The 17722-nt window shown below is 39.1% G+C and overlaps 1 protein-coding gene across 5 annotated transcripts in view; it reads right to left on the minus strand.

Moving 5' to 3' along the window:
• Positions 1 to 1999: 1999 nt before the first annotated feature.
• The window catches only part of TPD52 (tumor protein D52), a 121305-nt gene continuing 105582 nt past the window's right edge, over positions 2000 to 17722 (minus strand). For 4 of the 5 annotated variants that reach the window (XM_060287002.1, XM_060287001.2, XM_060286999.1 and 1 more), the window contains 3 exons: positions 11374 to 11415; positions 9423 to 9471; positions 2000 to 5373 (listed from right to left, as the gene is read on the minus strand). In XM_060287002.1, coding sequence (XP_060142985.1) covers positions 5254 to 5373; positions 9423 to 9471; positions 11374 to 11415 — 211 coding nt within the window. In that variant the 3' untranslated portion in view covers positions 2000 to 5253. The remainder of the gene's footprint in view (positions 5374 to 9422; positions 9472 to 11373; positions 11416 to 17722) is intronic. The other variant, XM_060287000.1, reaches the window with a different exon arrangement.

Below are 17722 nucleotides of genomic sequence, written 5' to 3' on the forward strand. Positions count from 1 at the left end.
CTCGATTTGTAAACTCTGAGGGCAGGAATTTTGCTGTTGAATACCTGACAGCGGGCACATGGTAGGGCGCAAACACTTGTGAAATCCCGGATCTAAGTTCCGTTACAAAAATATTAACTTGAGACATTTTTGGTCACCTCTTAGCTACAATCCCTTCTAGGGAATTAAGGAATTTCGTAATGCCAAAACATACCCCACCAGAGGCCCACCCTCACTTATGCTTTTCTCCCTACCCGCCCCATGTTAATTGCCAGAATTTGCCCACCTTCTTCAAAACCGAGCCTAACTCCATGCTTGAAGTGTTTATGAATTAAGCTGTCCACCCAGCTTCTACCCAGCATTTTTATATTAATGCACAGTTATCTGGAGGGAGGTAGCAAGCACTTTTCCAGCTCATTTACAAGTACTTGGACAGAAGGAAGTTTTATGTATGACTACAGCCCCTATTTTAATAATGCTCTTGACTGAGACTTTTTTTTTTTTTTGGCCGCGCTGCGCAGCTTGCGGGATCTTAGTTCCACGAGCAGGGATTGAACCCATGCCCTCAGCAGTGAAAGCGCACAGTCCTAACCACTGGACCACCAGGGAATTCCCAATAATGCTTTTGACTGTGGATTTTAAAACTCTGATGTTCTCATCAACTGCGTAGACAGCAGACAGAACCCTAGAAGTGCACTAACCTTAGAATGGTGCGTGACTGTATGAATCACACACAACTTATTACTAGCCACCTGTTCGGCAGTCCTTAAATTCGGTGGAGAGCTTAAGGTAAATTCTACTCCAGGTGAGTTCTCCCTTTTGGTACATAAGCCGTGTCTTTCCCCTGACCATTAATGCAGTCTTGCCGAAGATATTTTTGCATTACTTTTTATGGCTCTTGCTACTTCTGTTTCCCTTCAGGGAAAAGTGTGGTAAATTGTAAAGAGTGTTGACCAGTGTTCTTAGCTCCAGTTCGACCTCCCGTCCTCATCGCAGGGAAGCCAATTTAATGTTGCTGATTTGGTTTCCTCACGTAAAACCAAGTTATTAGCCTCTGTCTTAAATTTAAGGAAGTGTTTTGTAAACTTAACTAAATCAGCATCTACAGAACAAATGGGATTACTAATATCCCAGCTCTAAAATTCAGCAGATGTATTATCTTCGTGTCCTACCTCACCCAGATGATAAATTCCTTCAGTACTGTGATAATGCATTTGGAGACAAACCCTGATGTTTTTAATGGATAAGAGTAAGTTTGCATCAACTGACTTCAAGTATGCCTAGTTCTCTGCCTTTGGTAGAGCATCAGAAGCATCAAATGAGAGAGAGGGTAAAGGACTGAGTGAATCTGCACACTGTCCTTGCCTGTATCAGTGCCAATTGTAAAAACAACCCTAATGGCAGTATTTCAACATCATGGCACTTCTGATCCTGCTGTATTCCTTGGACCACACTTTCCTTCTTGATTTATTAAAAACACAAGCTTCTTTTTTCCCATATAGCTTTCAAATTGTTAGTATGCTTTTTAAAAATATTAGTAATGGCAGATGACAAGTGAATAAAAAAGTAATTCAAGTTCTGGCTCCATGTCTACTGGCTGTGGTTTCATCTATCAAATGGTGACAGCACCACATCCTTGAGTGAGGAATTAAAGGAAATGGGTGTGAAATGCCCAACACCTACTAAAAGCTCAATAAATAGTGGCTATTAGTGGCTAGGTGGAGGTGACCAGAAGGTGATTTAGAAGTTCATGCCTCTCAAACATGCATGAAAACCTGGAATAAAGATAGGGCTAGTGATACACCGGAAAGATATGAGTATTACTGTAAAGACAGTCATTTCAACCATAGAGATGAATACAGTCATTAAGGAGATTGTGTAGAAGATGACTAGAGATAGGCAATAACATTTAAGGAGTTGGAAGAAGAGAATACCAGAGAATAGTCAAACTGGAAAATGAGAAAAGAATTAATTCTAGAAACCAAGAGGAAAACTTGAAAGCACATTGAGATGAAGCGTGTTAAAGTGAAAGTCACCAAGTAGCGTTTTATTTAAGTAAAATCCTGGCAGGTGATAGGCACATGCAGGCCCTGCCCTCTCAGGGCTCACAAACTAAAAGTGAGTTCTTTTGGCTCATTTTGATTTTGGTTCATTTTTATTTCACAATCAGAACGTGGAAATTGAAATCTATGGATTGTAGGTTTACTTAAAAGTGATAATGCTTTATTATTAACCGTAAACCAATATGGTCTCTATAATTAATCCAATTACAATGGGACAGTCACTAATTAATGGCCAAACGTCTCCTCATTATGGGCAAAAATCTGATTTTTCATCTGGGTCTTAAGAGCTATAAAGAAACACATGCAATCCTGATATAGGGCCTTATGCAGCGTCTCTGGCACAAATACAGCAAATGGTCACTTACAAATGTCTTTTTGTAGTCAGCATGTAGCGTTTTTGTTTGATACACTGAGTCCATACAGCTGCTCCTGGTTCTTTCTATACCCAGGATATGAAGGGTCTGGAGAGAAGCTGTATAATGAATGGATTTACCCACTTTCCTCAGCAGATAGGTAATACAAAAGAACCCATGCCCAAATTATAGAATTTTTATTGTTTTCAAATACTATACAAAAAAAAATAGACAGTATTATCTTTTCCTTAACAGATCCAGAAGTAGTGAGTCCAAATTCAACATGTTTTTTTCTCTATTTCAGTAGTTTCAGTTACTACTAGGATAATCCAATGGTTTCTCCTCTCTTCCATTGATTACTTTGGCCTCATAGGTATGAGAATTCTTGCTTTATTTCCCACAAACTCCATAAATTAAGGAGTTCCTTTGTAAGAAGGGGATAATTTCAGGAATTATTTTCTTCTGTCACACTTCTTGAATCCTTAAATACCTGAGATTTTACTCTTGTTGCTGTGTTTTTCCAGTGTCAAACACAAAACACAGTAGAATGACCGGGACCCCTCTCTGCTGTTCTTAGTGATTACTGTGTTCTAAATTGCTTAAATATCTGTGAATTCATAATATTGAATCTTCCACAAAGACTACTTAGAATCATATTTCTAAGTCGATGTTTATTTTTCTAAATTTATCGTCCCTCTACTGCTTTGTTGCTTTTAAGAGGCAGAGTACTCTGCAATAGATTAAATCATTTCTAAATTAAGTGTAGGTAGATGTCTAGAACAGTGATTCTCCAATTTATTCTTTTACAACCATCACCAATACCCACATACACCCATCCCACCTTCCAACCCTAGTTCTATCATTTCTCTCATAAAGTAAGGAGACTTGAGGATATTTCACTCAACTGAAGAAACTGCCATCTTCTCCATTTTGCTTTGTTAAAAAGACAACAATAGGGCTGGACATCCAAGAAACAACGTGATGAAAAGAAGATGTGATAAAAACAACTGAAAGACTAATTGGTTGAAAAAATAATTTAACAGCTATGTTGAGTAACCACAATATTTCTATAAAAAGACAAATTTCTACATGTCGACTCCTCTAGGACAATGCTTCAACAACCTTTGCCTTAAAGCCTTTTCAAGTAAATAATTTATTGTAGTCTAATACCATGAAGCAGTGATTTAAAGCAGATGGTAAAAAACGGCCTTTTTTTTTTTAAAGCATAGATACCGGTTGATTATGTAACACAACAAGCTGTTTCCAGACCACTGGTCTCATAGTAAATATTGAGACCTATACTACTGATATACACAATTTATTAAGCTTTTCACATGTAATAGAGCATAGTTTCAGTTGCATCTGAAGTGCTAACAAAAGCTCCAGCAATCAAGAATGGCAGCATGTTATCAATATTTTATAACAATCAACACTTGTAGCTTTTCAGATTTGGATAAGATAATTTATCCCAAAGTAAATCTAGTCATGCTTTTAAAAAATGCTTTAGGTCATTCCAAGCTTGGCAATTAACATTTGGCATAAACAATAATAAAACAATCACAACTTGATAAATAACAAATACAACATTGTAGGCCATAACCATACACAGCATAAGGAAAAGATGGTGATGAGTAAGTAGTCATTAGAATTAATAGAGTACCTTGGCCTCCATGCAGATACTTCCAGAGGCTTTGGTTCATTCAGCCCTGACACTCAGTTTTCAAAGCAGGGGGCAATATCTACAGTATCATTTTGTAATTTCGAACACACTGAAAACAAGTAAGTAGAAAATGATGAGTTGATTTTTATTAATGCATTAAATCCTCAGGAGTTATCACCAACCCCTTAGTATAAAATTTTTTCAAGTTATATTAGTCATGTGTGCTTCTTACTGTAAATGCTGCTAAATGAATTAAATGAAGTCAACAGTGTTTCCCCTAATGTGATTGATTTTAGCACTTTTCAGCTACCTAGATCTAAAAATCTTTCAGGCTTTTGAACTGAATGTTTGAGGACAGTGTTCATATTTCAACCTATTGATAATACAATATGCTTGATTCAGAACATTAACTTACAGTCTATTCCAAAACTAAAATTTTAATCTGGTGCAAAATAAGTAGCTATAAGTGGCACAATAACCATGACGCATAATGACCATGACACTGAAATGGTTACTGTCACAGATGGTGATAAACAAGGATGTGAGGGCTCCACTCTCAAGTCGCCTAGGATTTTGAATTACTGTCTGTACATACTGTCACTTACAAAACTATAATAAATTGAATATTTAGTCTGGTGTCTTCAAACACCCAAGATGTAAGATAACTTATTCCAAAACAATATTTATCTGAAAATATTTGTTGTACCTGGTAGTTCTTCCCTTGGAGGTAAAGAACAATTTGCCAAAACTTTTAATAACCAGGATACAGAAAATTTTAAAGAACAATCTTACCTAGGAATCAAATATACAGAGATTCAAAGAGGAAAAAAGAAAATTGTATAGAAGACAAAGATCAAACTGGTATCCCAGATCCAGAGCAATTTTGTAAAGTAGGAAAGCAATTATGATAACCCACAGCTTCTTAGATCGTTCTAGTGAGGATCTCCAGGTACTATATATGTTTTTATAATGATATTTTCTAAATAAAGGGCCTTAAATGCACATAAAAGGGTGTTTCCCAGGAATAGAGGTTAAGATATTTTTACATTGTTCAACCCACAAACTATTTGGTCAAAGGAATATGTAAAGCTCAACAAAAGCACATCTGGTGGAAATTCATGGCAATGAATGTTGACAAGATGTGCTTGGATCTCGCTTGCAGCATCTGGCAGTGAGTAGCAGAACAAAGGTAGGAATCTCACAGGCTCTCCTGTGCCTGTTCTGGAAGAGGCTCCGTGGTGGTGGAACTAGCGTTTGCAGTCGAATTCAAGACTTCTCCAAAATCACCACCAGCAGGCTTGGTTCCTCCTACTTTAGACTTTTAAAATAAAAGTTCAAAAAGGAAGAGACATTAGGAAACATAAACTTCGCTGACTCTGCATAAAGTAACTCAAATTTTACTTTGAAGAATAAATCAGGAGCCTAAGAGCTCAGTGATTATTTGTACAGAATTTAGTACTGTTGTAATGTTCCATGCGGTCTCACAGAAAAACTTATGCAGTTTCCGTGCTGAAATATTCAAATTGGTAAATTCTACCCCTCCACTTTTTTCCCCTATCTGCTTATTGTTCTTCACGGGGAAGGTTGTCTGAAGAATTTTGTAAGGCCTATTATGCTAAAGTATCTACTGAACTCTCTTTGTATTTGGATAACACTTTGTGAAATATTATTGAGTAAAACAAAGGAAAGAAATATATGTACGTTTCCCAGTTACAGCATAAACTTTCTAACCTTTTGCTGCTTAAAGAGTGGTACATGGACCTAGAGACTCAACATCACCGGGGAGCTTGTTAGACATTTGGAACCTCAGACTGGCCTCCCCATCTCCATCTGCAGAATTGAAATCCAGGCTTTAACAAGATCTCCAGGTGCTTCCTGTACACATTATAGTTTGTGAAGCACTACTCCAAGTTATCTGGCCTGAAAATCTGTCAATAAATATTGGTTTGAATGAATTTATCTGCCCCGCATTTGTATACTATTGTATGCTTTTCAAAACCCTTACACATCCTTAGTGACATTGATGAATCTATGCTTCCTACCCACCGTCACCCCCTCTCCTGCCCCCATTACATCTCATGACTGACCAACAGGACAGCTGACTAACATTAAGAAACCAGTCAATGATCAAGGATGCAACTCACAGTGGGCTTGCATCTGACCTTGCTCTTAGCTCAGTCTTGACTGGCCAAAGATTCATTAACAATTGGAATCTCGTTGAAATTTTCTCTCTCATTTCTTGTTGGCCTCCCACCTAAAATCTTTGAATTGCATGAAAAATGTGCATGACTTGTATCCACTGTATATTTATTAAATTTATTAAAACATTCCTTAATTACAAGAAAATGTTAAGACCTCTTGCAATTCACAAGTCTAAAACAACTCCTCCCCACAACTGGTCCCTTCTCTATTCTAAGACCATGAATGTCAGTAGTAACTCCCAGTCAGACTCCTGGAGTTATCCTTGGTCCTTCCCTGTCTTGTTCCACATCCAATCGATCACTAAATTTTTCTGTGTCACCTGTAAAGTCTAAATATCTCTCAACTCTGTCCCACTGGCACTAGCTCAACTCACCACACCAACATCTTTGGCCTGGATTACAATGCCTCCCTCCCACCTTGTCTCCTTCTCCAGTCTCTCTCCCCTTAGCTCTGCAGGGCAGACAGTGATCTTTCTAAAATGCACAGAAGAATGTGCGACTCAGGTTGTTTAAAATCTTCCAGTGGCTTCCCACACTTTCCTTAACGTGGCCCACCCATCTCTCTAGCTACATCTCCTGCTCAGTACCCCACAGCACAGCAAAGTTCCTGCTGTTCCTCAAAGGGGCCCCAAAGCTTCAAACATTCCCCTCAACCTAAAGGTTTGGTTTCCATTTACATTACTGCATCCTCTGAGAAGCCTGCTCTGACCTTCCCTCCTGCCAAGCATGACAGAAATTCCCGCTACTTATCCTCCTGCAGCCTTGACTTCCACTGTCATAGCACCTTACCCTGTGTTTACTTTCACTGGCCATTTAATTGTCTAAACATCTTCAGAAAGGGTCTGTGTCTCTGTTGCTCACCATGGTATTTCCAGTGCCCAATACTCATCTCCCGGCACATGGCAAATGCTCAATAATCACAGTTAATGACTTGATCCAAAATCTAAATGTAAGTACATGTAGACCCGATGTTTAACTGAATATCAATGTAAGTTAGAAAATCTGCATCCCAAGCACACAATTATATTTTACAGCTTTCTCGGTGATATTTGTCTAATACACTATACTATTAAAAAAAACATTTTTATTTGAATGGTGCCCAGTCATATTTAAAAAACTGATTTCACTACAATTTAGAGAGTCTGAATATACTCAGGAGGAAAGTACACAGTAAATGACCTCGAAGTTTCTCCTCTTCTTCAGTGTCAGAAGAACTGAGGCTTTCCTGGTTTTCCAGCTAGTCATTTAAAAAAGCTAATGCTCAGGGTAGATTTCAAGGAGAGGCTATGATATTCCTAAAACATTGAGAACTAAATCAGAGTAAAACCTTGACTTCTTGCAACGTACAGTTTGTTTTCAAACACCTGACTAGGCATTAATAAGGATAAAGCAGGCCTCTGGTACTGTCCTAAAAGAATGACTATGGGGCTTCCCTGGTGGCGCAGTGGTTGAGAGTCCGCCTGCCGATACGGGGGACACGGGTTCGTGCCCCGGTTCGAGAGGATCCCACATGCCGCGGAGCGGCTGGGCCCGTGAGCCATGGCCACTGAGCCTGCAAGTCCGGAGCCTGTGCTCCACAACGGGAGAGGCCACGACAGTGAGAGGCCCGCATACCGCAAAAAAAAAAAAAAAAAAAGAATGACTATGATGTATTTTTTGCTCATTTAACATGTATTAAGTAGCTGTGATACGCCAAGGACTACTCTAGGCCCTGGAGAAGCATCAGTGAGCAAAAAGAACAGGGGTCTGCGTTTGTGGGTTCATTAGAGCATGCGTGCTAGGGGGGTTGAACGAACAAGCTGTAGGAATGTTTGTACAGTGTGATTCCTTTTTGAAAAACATTTATACATTTATGTAGAAACAGAAAAGGTGGGTAGTAGCGTTTGTATGCGCAACAAAAAAGGATTCAGATCATGATACAGTGTTTGGTTTTCTTTCTGTAAGCATACCCTGATTCTGTAATTTTAAAAAGATATATTTAAAAGAAAGTGACTCAATTACAATTCTAAAAGACAAAATATGAATATTTTAAAGCTGATTTATATAAAACATTTTAAGATATTAGTTTTAACCCTTAGAAAACAACCACAGTAACTACCAGAATTTGTTTAGGAAGAAATGACCATATGGGCTTTGCACTTCTCTGTAGAAAAGTCTGGGCAGTGGATGGGAACAAAACAACATTTTTGGTCACTTGTGATCCTTGATGATTTTATAGTTTTGAATATAATCTTGAAGATAATACAATTTACAAATTAATAAAGCTGATTATTATGGGAAAATGTCCACCTTCACCAATATCAAAGCAATCAAAAATAGGGGCTTCCCTGGTGGCGCAGTGCTTGAGAGTCCGCCTGCCAATGCAGGGGACACGGGTTCGTGCCCCGGTCCGGGAAGATCCCACATGCTGCGGAGCGGCTGGGCCCGTAAGCCATGGCCGCTGAGCCTGCACATCCGGAGCCTGTGCTCCACAGCGGGAGAGGCCACAACAGTGAGAGGCCCACGTACCACAAAAAAAATAAAACAATGAATTATCAATGATGATCACCACGGCATCATCATAATAATAAAAATGTCCAATAATTAAGGAATGAACAAACAATACCCACTATAAGGCTATGTAAGCAGCCACTGAACATAATACTGAAGAAGAATAATGATACAGAAACATGTTTATGGTTAATTCTTTTCTTTTTTTAATTTTTAAATTTAATTTTATTTTTTTTTTTATACAGCAGGTTCTTGGTTAATTCTTCTTTAAAGTGTAACAGCACAGTCCTACAACATCACTTTCTGTGGGTCGTAGGACCACTTTTTTGTGTTTTATTTTTTGTACTTTTCTATATTGTTTTTAATTTTCCACAGTAAGATTTATATTAAATTTTGTCCAATTACAAAAGTATTTGAATAATGCAAAAAGCAGCACAAACTTCTAAAGTACTACTGTTCTTTAAAATTATACATTTCTTTTCAGCACTTATGCTGGCCATGCTCAATATACACTCAAAAAAATTGATTAAAAGAGTATACATCATCTTAAATATCCATAAATAATGTAAAGAAAGTTATTGAAGTTCTTTAACTATTTTTAGAAGGAAATACTAATTTGAATAATTTACCCACCAAACAAGATAACACAAAAGACCCTGTTCATTTCTCTACTTGCCTTTAAGTTTTCAACCTTTTCCTCAAACGATTTGAATGTTGGGGAGTTTCTACGGAGAGAAAAGAAAAACAAATAGTAAATTACAAACACTGAACAAAAAAGCCAACAATTTTGAAAACATTATTAAGCTGACTGTATTCCTCTTCGCCATTATTCTCAATCAGCAAAAGAACACATATACCATATGTGACACCTGTTCCATAGATGTACAGGCATACGTACAAACGTTTTATTATGTGAGATTATCGATTCTGTTCTAAGATTTCTACAACGATGTTTTCAATTCCTTGAACAGAGCCAGTCTTAGACATATACATAGAGTCAAGTACATGTGTGAAGAGATGGAACAAAGTCAGGTACAACGTTGAGTCTGTCACTTTCCCAACCAACTTGTCACGGTATAAGAAAATGCCACTGCTGGATCAGTCTGATTCTGGTTAAGGTGCTACACTAGAACTCATGTTTAAATTCACATGTTGCCTGGCAAGATTTCTACATGAACCCACATCACCTAAGCAGGACAAGCAAACCATAGGAGGTTCCACACCAGGGATGCTGGTTCCCAGCAGCAGCATAAAAGACAGGGAAAGGAGAGACCAAAAGGAAGGGAGGAGTACAGAAATGTGGCTTTGGCCACTTCACAAAGCTGCCCCAACTGACAGAAGCTCTCTAAGCCCACAGGAAGCCTCTCCTGTGACTTCACATTCATCCATTTGAATTAAGGAGGATCACAGCACCTGTGCCGCTCCCACCTGGGTTTCCAAAGCTTTTATACTATCCACCTGACCTCCAGTATCCTTCCTACTACCATGATGAAAAAGGAGAAGAAGGGAACAAGGGGTTTCCTCCTTCCCATCGTGGGGACAGGCAATCGGTCCCAAAGTGTGGTCCCCAGACCAACTGCATCAGTAGCTCCTCGGAAGTTGTTAGCAAAGCAAATTCTCAGCCACCCCAGGCCTACAGAATCAGAAACTCAATGTGGGCCCACTAGGCAGAGGCTTTTAATAAGCCCTCCAGGTAGCTCTGAGGCACACTAAAGTTTAAGCCAAGCATGTATAGTTAAAAATCCTCTGCCTCTATAGAGAGGTCAGGAGAGGTCGTAGAATGTGCCACTTGCAAGTACTTACTGATGAAAGAGGACACTAGAATCAGATCACAGTTGGCTCCAAATGTCACAGTGGGATGAGGGAAGTAGAAATGGGGAGGATGAAAGAAAAGGGGGGCTTCCCTGGTGGCTCAGTGGTTAAGAATCCGCCTGCCAATGCAGGGGACCCAGGTTCGAGCCCTGGTCTGGGAAGATCCCACATGCCGCGGAGCAACTAAGCCCATGCATCGCAACTACTGAGCCTGCGCTCTAGAGCCCATGAGCCACAACTACTGAGCCCACGCGACACAACTACTGAAGCTCGCGTGCCTAGAGCCCGTGCTCCGCAACAAGGGATGCCACCGTAATGAGAAGCCCGTGCACCACAATGAAGAGTGGCCCCCGCTCACCGCAACTAGAGAAAGCCTGCGCACACCAACGAAGGACCCAACGCGGTCAAAAATAAAATTTAAAACATTGATTAATTAAAAAAAGAAAGAAAAGGGGATTGTAACTAAAGCTAATGCAGATGGAGGAGGTGGGACACCTACATCCATGAAAACAGAAGGTTGATTAGATGAGCACTGTTCACTTTTTTTTAATTAAACAGATTCCACATATGAAACAATTTAACAGGTTTACAAAACAGAAGAAATAATCGTTCCTTTTTCTAATCGCAAACATTTAATGGATTTCTTACACCAACCTAACATTGTTAGGAAGAGCAACTGAAAAGTGGTGACAGTTTTCACAGCTTGTTTAGAGTAGAATTCTAGCTCCTACTTCAGAACAGTTCAAGTTAAACATCTAGATAAAAAAAAATAAGAGAACATCAGACCAACTACATTTTGTAAAAATATACTTTACCTCATAGCAGGCATGCTAATTGAGTGTTGAATGGAGCGTATACTAAGAGGCAGCATTAAAAAGAGATAGAAATGGAGTTAGTAAAGTGGTGATTAGACATTATAAAATGCAAACAAAACTTAGTTTTCTAGGAGCTTGCTCTTCTGGCACCATGAAGAATTACCTGCTTTTTGAGGTGGAGGGGATCAAAATTATTTCAACATAATTTACTTTTATTCATGAGCCAATTTAATTCTAGCAGTTAATAGAGCTAATAATCAACTTTGCATTCTTATAGCACTTTGAAAATTGTCGAGTGCTTTCACCAGTATCTGTAATGAATCTAGAGTGAGCATCAAGGCTCAAAAGTTAATAATTTACAGGTCACAGCACGATCGTGAATGGAACTTGGGTCTTTAAGACTCCTAATCCAATGTTCACCACCTCCCCTCAAAAAATGAAGCGCACACACACAAACACACACACACACACACACACACAAACACACACACACACACACACACACACAAGCGAGACCACTGAAGGGCTCCTGCAGTCGTTTTTCTCCCACATAACTGTTATCAGAACAGGAAGGTTTCAAAGTCACTATTTGACAACTTCAAGTGACTTTAAAATTACATGTCACTTCTTAGTGGTAGTCGTATCCAGTTTTCTAGTAAGAGACACCTGTACTTCATCTCAAACTAAATGTTCTTATAGGCCATTCAAATAACATTTGATCCCCTGTTTTACAAGGACCAGCTTTTTATTCAAGGGCAAAGCAGTTCACTGACCATTCGGGTTCAAGGTTATCTACCTCCAGCCATCTCCCATAGAGAACACCTCACAAGATGAAAGTACCTCAATTCTTGGGCTCACTAAGTCACTGTATGCACCCTGCTGATACTGTTAACATGCTTATAAGCATTTTGATCACTGACACAGCATTTTGGGGTAAGCTGGACAGTCCAAGGTTTCAATTCTCAATTATATTTAAATACTGTGTGTGTTTATGATTTAGTTTTCTCCAAGATTCTGTTGTTACAAATGACAATGTGTTTCAATGTAGCTCCTCAAATCTAGTTCTGCATTAGTATGGAGTATGATCTTGATATGAATCAAAAGAAGCTGACAGCTCGTACAGTCAAATAATCAGTAAAATATTTGGACATCTTCGTACTTAATGTTGTACACAATACAGGAAAAGATCCATTGTAGCTCAGCATTCTCTCTTCCTATCACAATGGTAGATACCTTGGATATAAGACTATATTCTGGGAGGAATTTGCTAATTCTTTTCCTGCTTGATTTATTGCAGTGTGTTGCATCCATATTTTAAAGACAGAGATTAATAAAAATCACCTTTCTTAGTTTACAATACCAGAACTCCAAAAGCTACTGCCCTTCCTTGGACCCTTCTGAAAAAAGCTGTCTCTGTAAGTCAAAGCCACCTTCCACCATCACCAAGATAATAACTGGACCAGTAGAGTTCCACCCACCAGAGCTAACCTCCTGGTAATTTACAAATTGTTTAGACCAAATTAAAAAAAAAATTGATTTGAGATAATTAAGATTCCTATCCTGGGATTTTGTAATTAGAACACTAAGCCGCTGGTCAGTTAGTGGTAGGTACTTGAACCAGAAAGTCATGTAGTGTTCGATGTTGAGGAAGACATTTGGGGGGACTAGGTACAAGCTTCAAGAATGCGGAGGAAACCAATTCTCAAAGAAAGAATTGCATATAAGCACAGAGAGAGGTAGAGGGAATGAAGGAGAGATGAGCATTCAGGGAAGAGGGCTCAGGTGGTAGAGGAATGGGTTTCTTGGTTTTGGGGGGTTCTAGAAGCTACCTTGATTTCTAACAGCTTTTCAATGAGCAGGACTAATCTGGGTGGGGCCTGGGCTTGCTTCCTTTCCTCTCCTTGGATTCCAAAAGAACTTTCATTCTATGCAACACATTCTCTTTTTAGGTGAGCGAAGTCACATAGTTTTCTATTCGTCCTAACCAAAAGACTTTGCTAGAACATTTTGGCAGAAATTACCAAATTCTGGCAAAAGAAGGTGCTTAATGGCTGAACACGTGATAAATTATTTGTCCGAAGGACTCACACATTGAATTCAACAGTATCAACAAAATGAGAAAATGGGTGGATAAAGCAAGTATAAATCTCAGAAATGCACAGTTAATTCTAGTCACTGACTCTCCCTAAGATCTCCCTAAGATCTGTAAAAGATCATTTCCTCCAATGGCCAATTTGTGGACACTGTGCCCCTTTAAACAGCCTACAAACTAGTTAAAAGCGACTACGGCAAAGGCAGAGTGAAAAGAATGATCATAAAAGTGAATTGTAGATGCATCAAGTTGACTATCAATTCCACATCCAGTGCACAAAATTAATTCAGGATTATCCTACATAAGAAACAAGTCCTGAGGTCATAAAAGTTGAAAAACTGAATTGTAAAAGTCACGAAGTCACATGGAATTATCAGGGGATGGAGAATTAACACAAGAAGGCAGTGGAGAGCTTATGAATGACTCATCAAGGGATCTTCCCTGGATTAGGTAGGAGAAGGACGGTTGGTGAAGCATCAGTGCAAGGGGATATCAGGAGAATGGGGGAAACTGACAAACAGCGTTAACAGTCAGGAGAAGACAATAATGTTGGAAATACAGACAATTTTAAAAAATATTTTGTTTTTACAGTATTATCATAGGAAAGGACTACCAATACACTTCCAAGAAAACCAAGATAGAAATGATAATTTGGGGCCTTTAAGTTATTAAACACCTAGAAGGTGCCAATGATGTTTATAATATGACTTAAAGAATGTTAAAAATGAACACTTTGAGAATTCTAAGAAACAGTGCAGCATCTCTTGTAAAGAATTTTAAGGTCTTTACAGGATCATGACAACATCATCCTTGCTGGTGTTGCGTTTCAATTAGCAGTTAAGGCAGAGAAAGAATTTAAATATTTGAGTACCATGAAGGATACATCCACTAAATACGTTTAAGTGGGAATGTATAGGAAAAAGCAAGGAAATGATTACAATAAGGTGTTTATTTTGCGATAAATTGCTGAGTTGAATTTCTGTATGTTTTACATTTCAAAATAAGATTAAAAATACACCCACTGAACAGAGAATGAAATCAGTTAAATTAATACAAAGTCGAGGTGTTCCCACTTTTGAGGTAGCCATTACAGCAGGAAGAACAAGGAGTACATATCAATTTCAAGTCCACCCAGTTATCTGAACTTCTCTACAATCCCTATTTAAATGAAATTCCACTTCGTTGCTGGCTAGTCTGTAATCTAACAATTGGGCAGCTGTCCTTACATTTCTAGCTTCTCTATGGAAGGTTACACAAGCTTCAACTTGCCTCAACTTACACATCATCTCCAATATCACTGAAGTTTAAATACAATACGGAAAACTTCAAAAGCACAAAGCCACGTTGCTGCTGGACCAGAACTGTCTCTAACAGATATATTGTGAGGATTTGTTATCACCTATGAAGTTTAAACATAATATGGAAAACTTCAAAAGCACAAAGCCATGTTGCTACTGGACCAGAATTGGCTCTAATAGATATATCGTGAGGATTCGTTAGCATTTATAAAGCAAACTTTATGAAAACTTTTTCCAGCTTGATTTTGGCTCTCAAAGAAGGTAACCTATAATCAAAGTAGGAATGCAAATCTGGGTTCCTCAAAACACTGAGGAAAAAAATCAAAAAGGGCAACCTGATTCTCACTCAGAAAACACAAAGTACTTCGCAATCTAATAGTTACTTTGGAAAAGTTATTCTTTTAAAAAGCTGAATTGATTTTTTTAAAGTTTCCTTGTTTCTTACATAGGTGTTTGATCTTTTCATACCTAATAATAAGAAAGGGGGAGGGGTAGAGGGAAAAGAAGAAGGAAGGAAGTAGTAAACAGAAGATAGAGAAAGAAGAGTTAACATGTCTGAAAGCTTATCTATGTATTACTATCCCCTTTTGCCCTCAAAATAATCTCTTGATCATAGGTGATGAACCAAAGGAACTGCTGGACTGTGCCTGTAGGGCCTAAGTCTTAAACTATCATTGCTCTGGGGAGGCAGAACAATGCAGAGGGTGGTGCAGGCTCCTGAACCCGGGTGTGCCTGGGTTCAAGTCCTGGCCTTCAGCCACGTCGCTGTATGACTTTGAGGAAGTCACTTAACCTCTCTGTGTCTCAGTTTTCCTCATCTGTAAAGTCAGAAAAATAATAGCACCTGCTATACGTAGTCATGCCTGAAACACAGTTCACCATTATTATTGTTATGGATGGCTTTAACTGAAACACACATTAATATTTATTTCATTTTATATTATTTTCTTTAAAGCTTTCAAATTTCACCCAGCTATTATTTTGGTTGGTAACTTGAACCCTAGAGTCTGGAACAGTGCCTGGCACAAAGCTGCCATTCAATAAATACTTTTGAATGAAAGAATGAATAAATAATTGCAGTAACTAAAATTAGGAAATATGGGCATAAAAGGTAGAAAAGTTCATTAAAGCTTTTCAAATTCAAATCAAAAGGTACTCTATTACAACAAGAGAAAAGAGGTCATTTCTTTTCCTATTAAGTGGTAGAAGTTTTTTTTTTAAAAAAAAAAAAATTTTCAGCAAAATGGAATTATCTGGAATGACTTTCATGAGTCCGAAACCAACAACAACAACAAAATATCTAGAGGTTTACGGGAAGAAACACACGTCAAAAGGATGGGCTTCCCTGGTGGTGCAGTGGTTGAGAGTCCGCCTGCCGATGCAGGGGACACGGGTTCGTGCCCCGGTCCGGGAAGATCCCACATGCCGCGGAGCGGCTGGGCCCGTGAGCCATGGCCGCTAAGCCTGTGCGTCCGGAGCCTGTACTCCGCAACGGGAGAGGCCACAACAGTGAGAGGCCCGCGTACCGCAAAAAAAAAAAAAAAAAAAAAAAAGGCGAAATTTCCTTTGAAGATAAAGGCAAAGTTAATTACATTTCCTCCTAAATATATCAGAAATATTTGACTAATGAGGCTACTTAATTATTAGAGCATGCTATTAATAACGTGAAAATTCATGTTTACACTGACAGCAAGTGAAATGAGAAGGCTCTTCTAAAGTTTCTCTCAAAAAAAAGTAAAGGCATGAGTCAGTGTTCGCCATGTATGTGTAGAAAACAAGCCAACAGGAGAGGAGTGACTATGAACATACCACATGGGGAAAAGCTGTCTGTCCCCAAAGGGCCTCCTTTGGCCTCCCTGCCGCTGACACCTAATTGTCAGGGCGTCAAAATTAGACATCTCTATCTCTGTCTCTGTCTCTCCCTCTCCCTCCTTCTCTCTCCCCCTCTCCCTCGCCTTCTCCCCTACCCTCCCTTCCTCTTCCTCTTCCTTACTCACCCACCCAAGGCATACAGCAAATATCTATATCCCAAGTGCTAACTTATTAATTGATAATGTAGTACAATTAAAACTGTTGCTGACTATTCAAGTCAGCAAAATATCCGCAATTCCATCAGAGAGCGAAATCATTGCCACAAGTCTGCTGGGTTAGCAGGGACTCGGAACAAAGGGTAGTTAACAAGATTACCCAACTAATTCAAGCACTTGCAAAAAGGGGCCCCCTGCATCCATCTCCATGGGAGGAAAGGCCTTGCTGCTGGGATGGAAACGCTCAAATCTGCTGCCTAAGCTCCTCTCCTTGCACAGCTCTTGGGGGCATGTGGCCAGTGTTTGCCTCTGTGACTCACTCATCTAAAAGATGTGGGGTTTCCTTATGTTTTCTATTGTATATGTTTTTATATACTTCTATTATATGTTTCCATATAGTTTCTATTACATATGAACCCATTAAATCAGATTACAATCAGGACATCTTGATCTAGAAATGTTTTTTTTTTTTTTTTTTTTGCGGTACGCGGGCTTCTCACTGTTGTGGCCTTTCCTGCTGCGGAGCACAAGCTCTGGACGCGCAGGCTCAGCGGCCATGGCTCACGGGCCCAGCCGCTCCGCGGCACGTGGGCTCTTCCCGGACCGGGAACCCATGTCCCCTACATTGGCAGGTGGACTCTCAACCACTGCGCCACCAGGGAAGCCGTAGAAATGATTTTTTAAAGTGACTTTACCCAACTTTTAATCTGTAAGAAATAATTCCAAAATTTAGTTCTCAAAAGATAATGTTATATCTCCCATTTCTAAATTACAATATAAAGCCTTACTTTAACCTGCATGTATTGATATGCAATATATTGTTCATTGACAACTAGACTGAAAATGATAGCATATAATCTCAATTGCATTTTTTAAATGAAATGAAAAAAAGTGACTGTGTAAGCAGCTAGAAAAGAGCCGCCCAACTCTAC

Source organism: Globicephala melas, chromosome 17, assembly GCF_963455315.2.
Source record: "Globicephala melas chromosome 17, mGloMel1.2, whole genome shotgun sequence".
NCBI lineage: Eukaryota > Metazoa > Chordata > Mammalia > Artiodactyla > Delphinidae > Globicephala > Globicephala melas.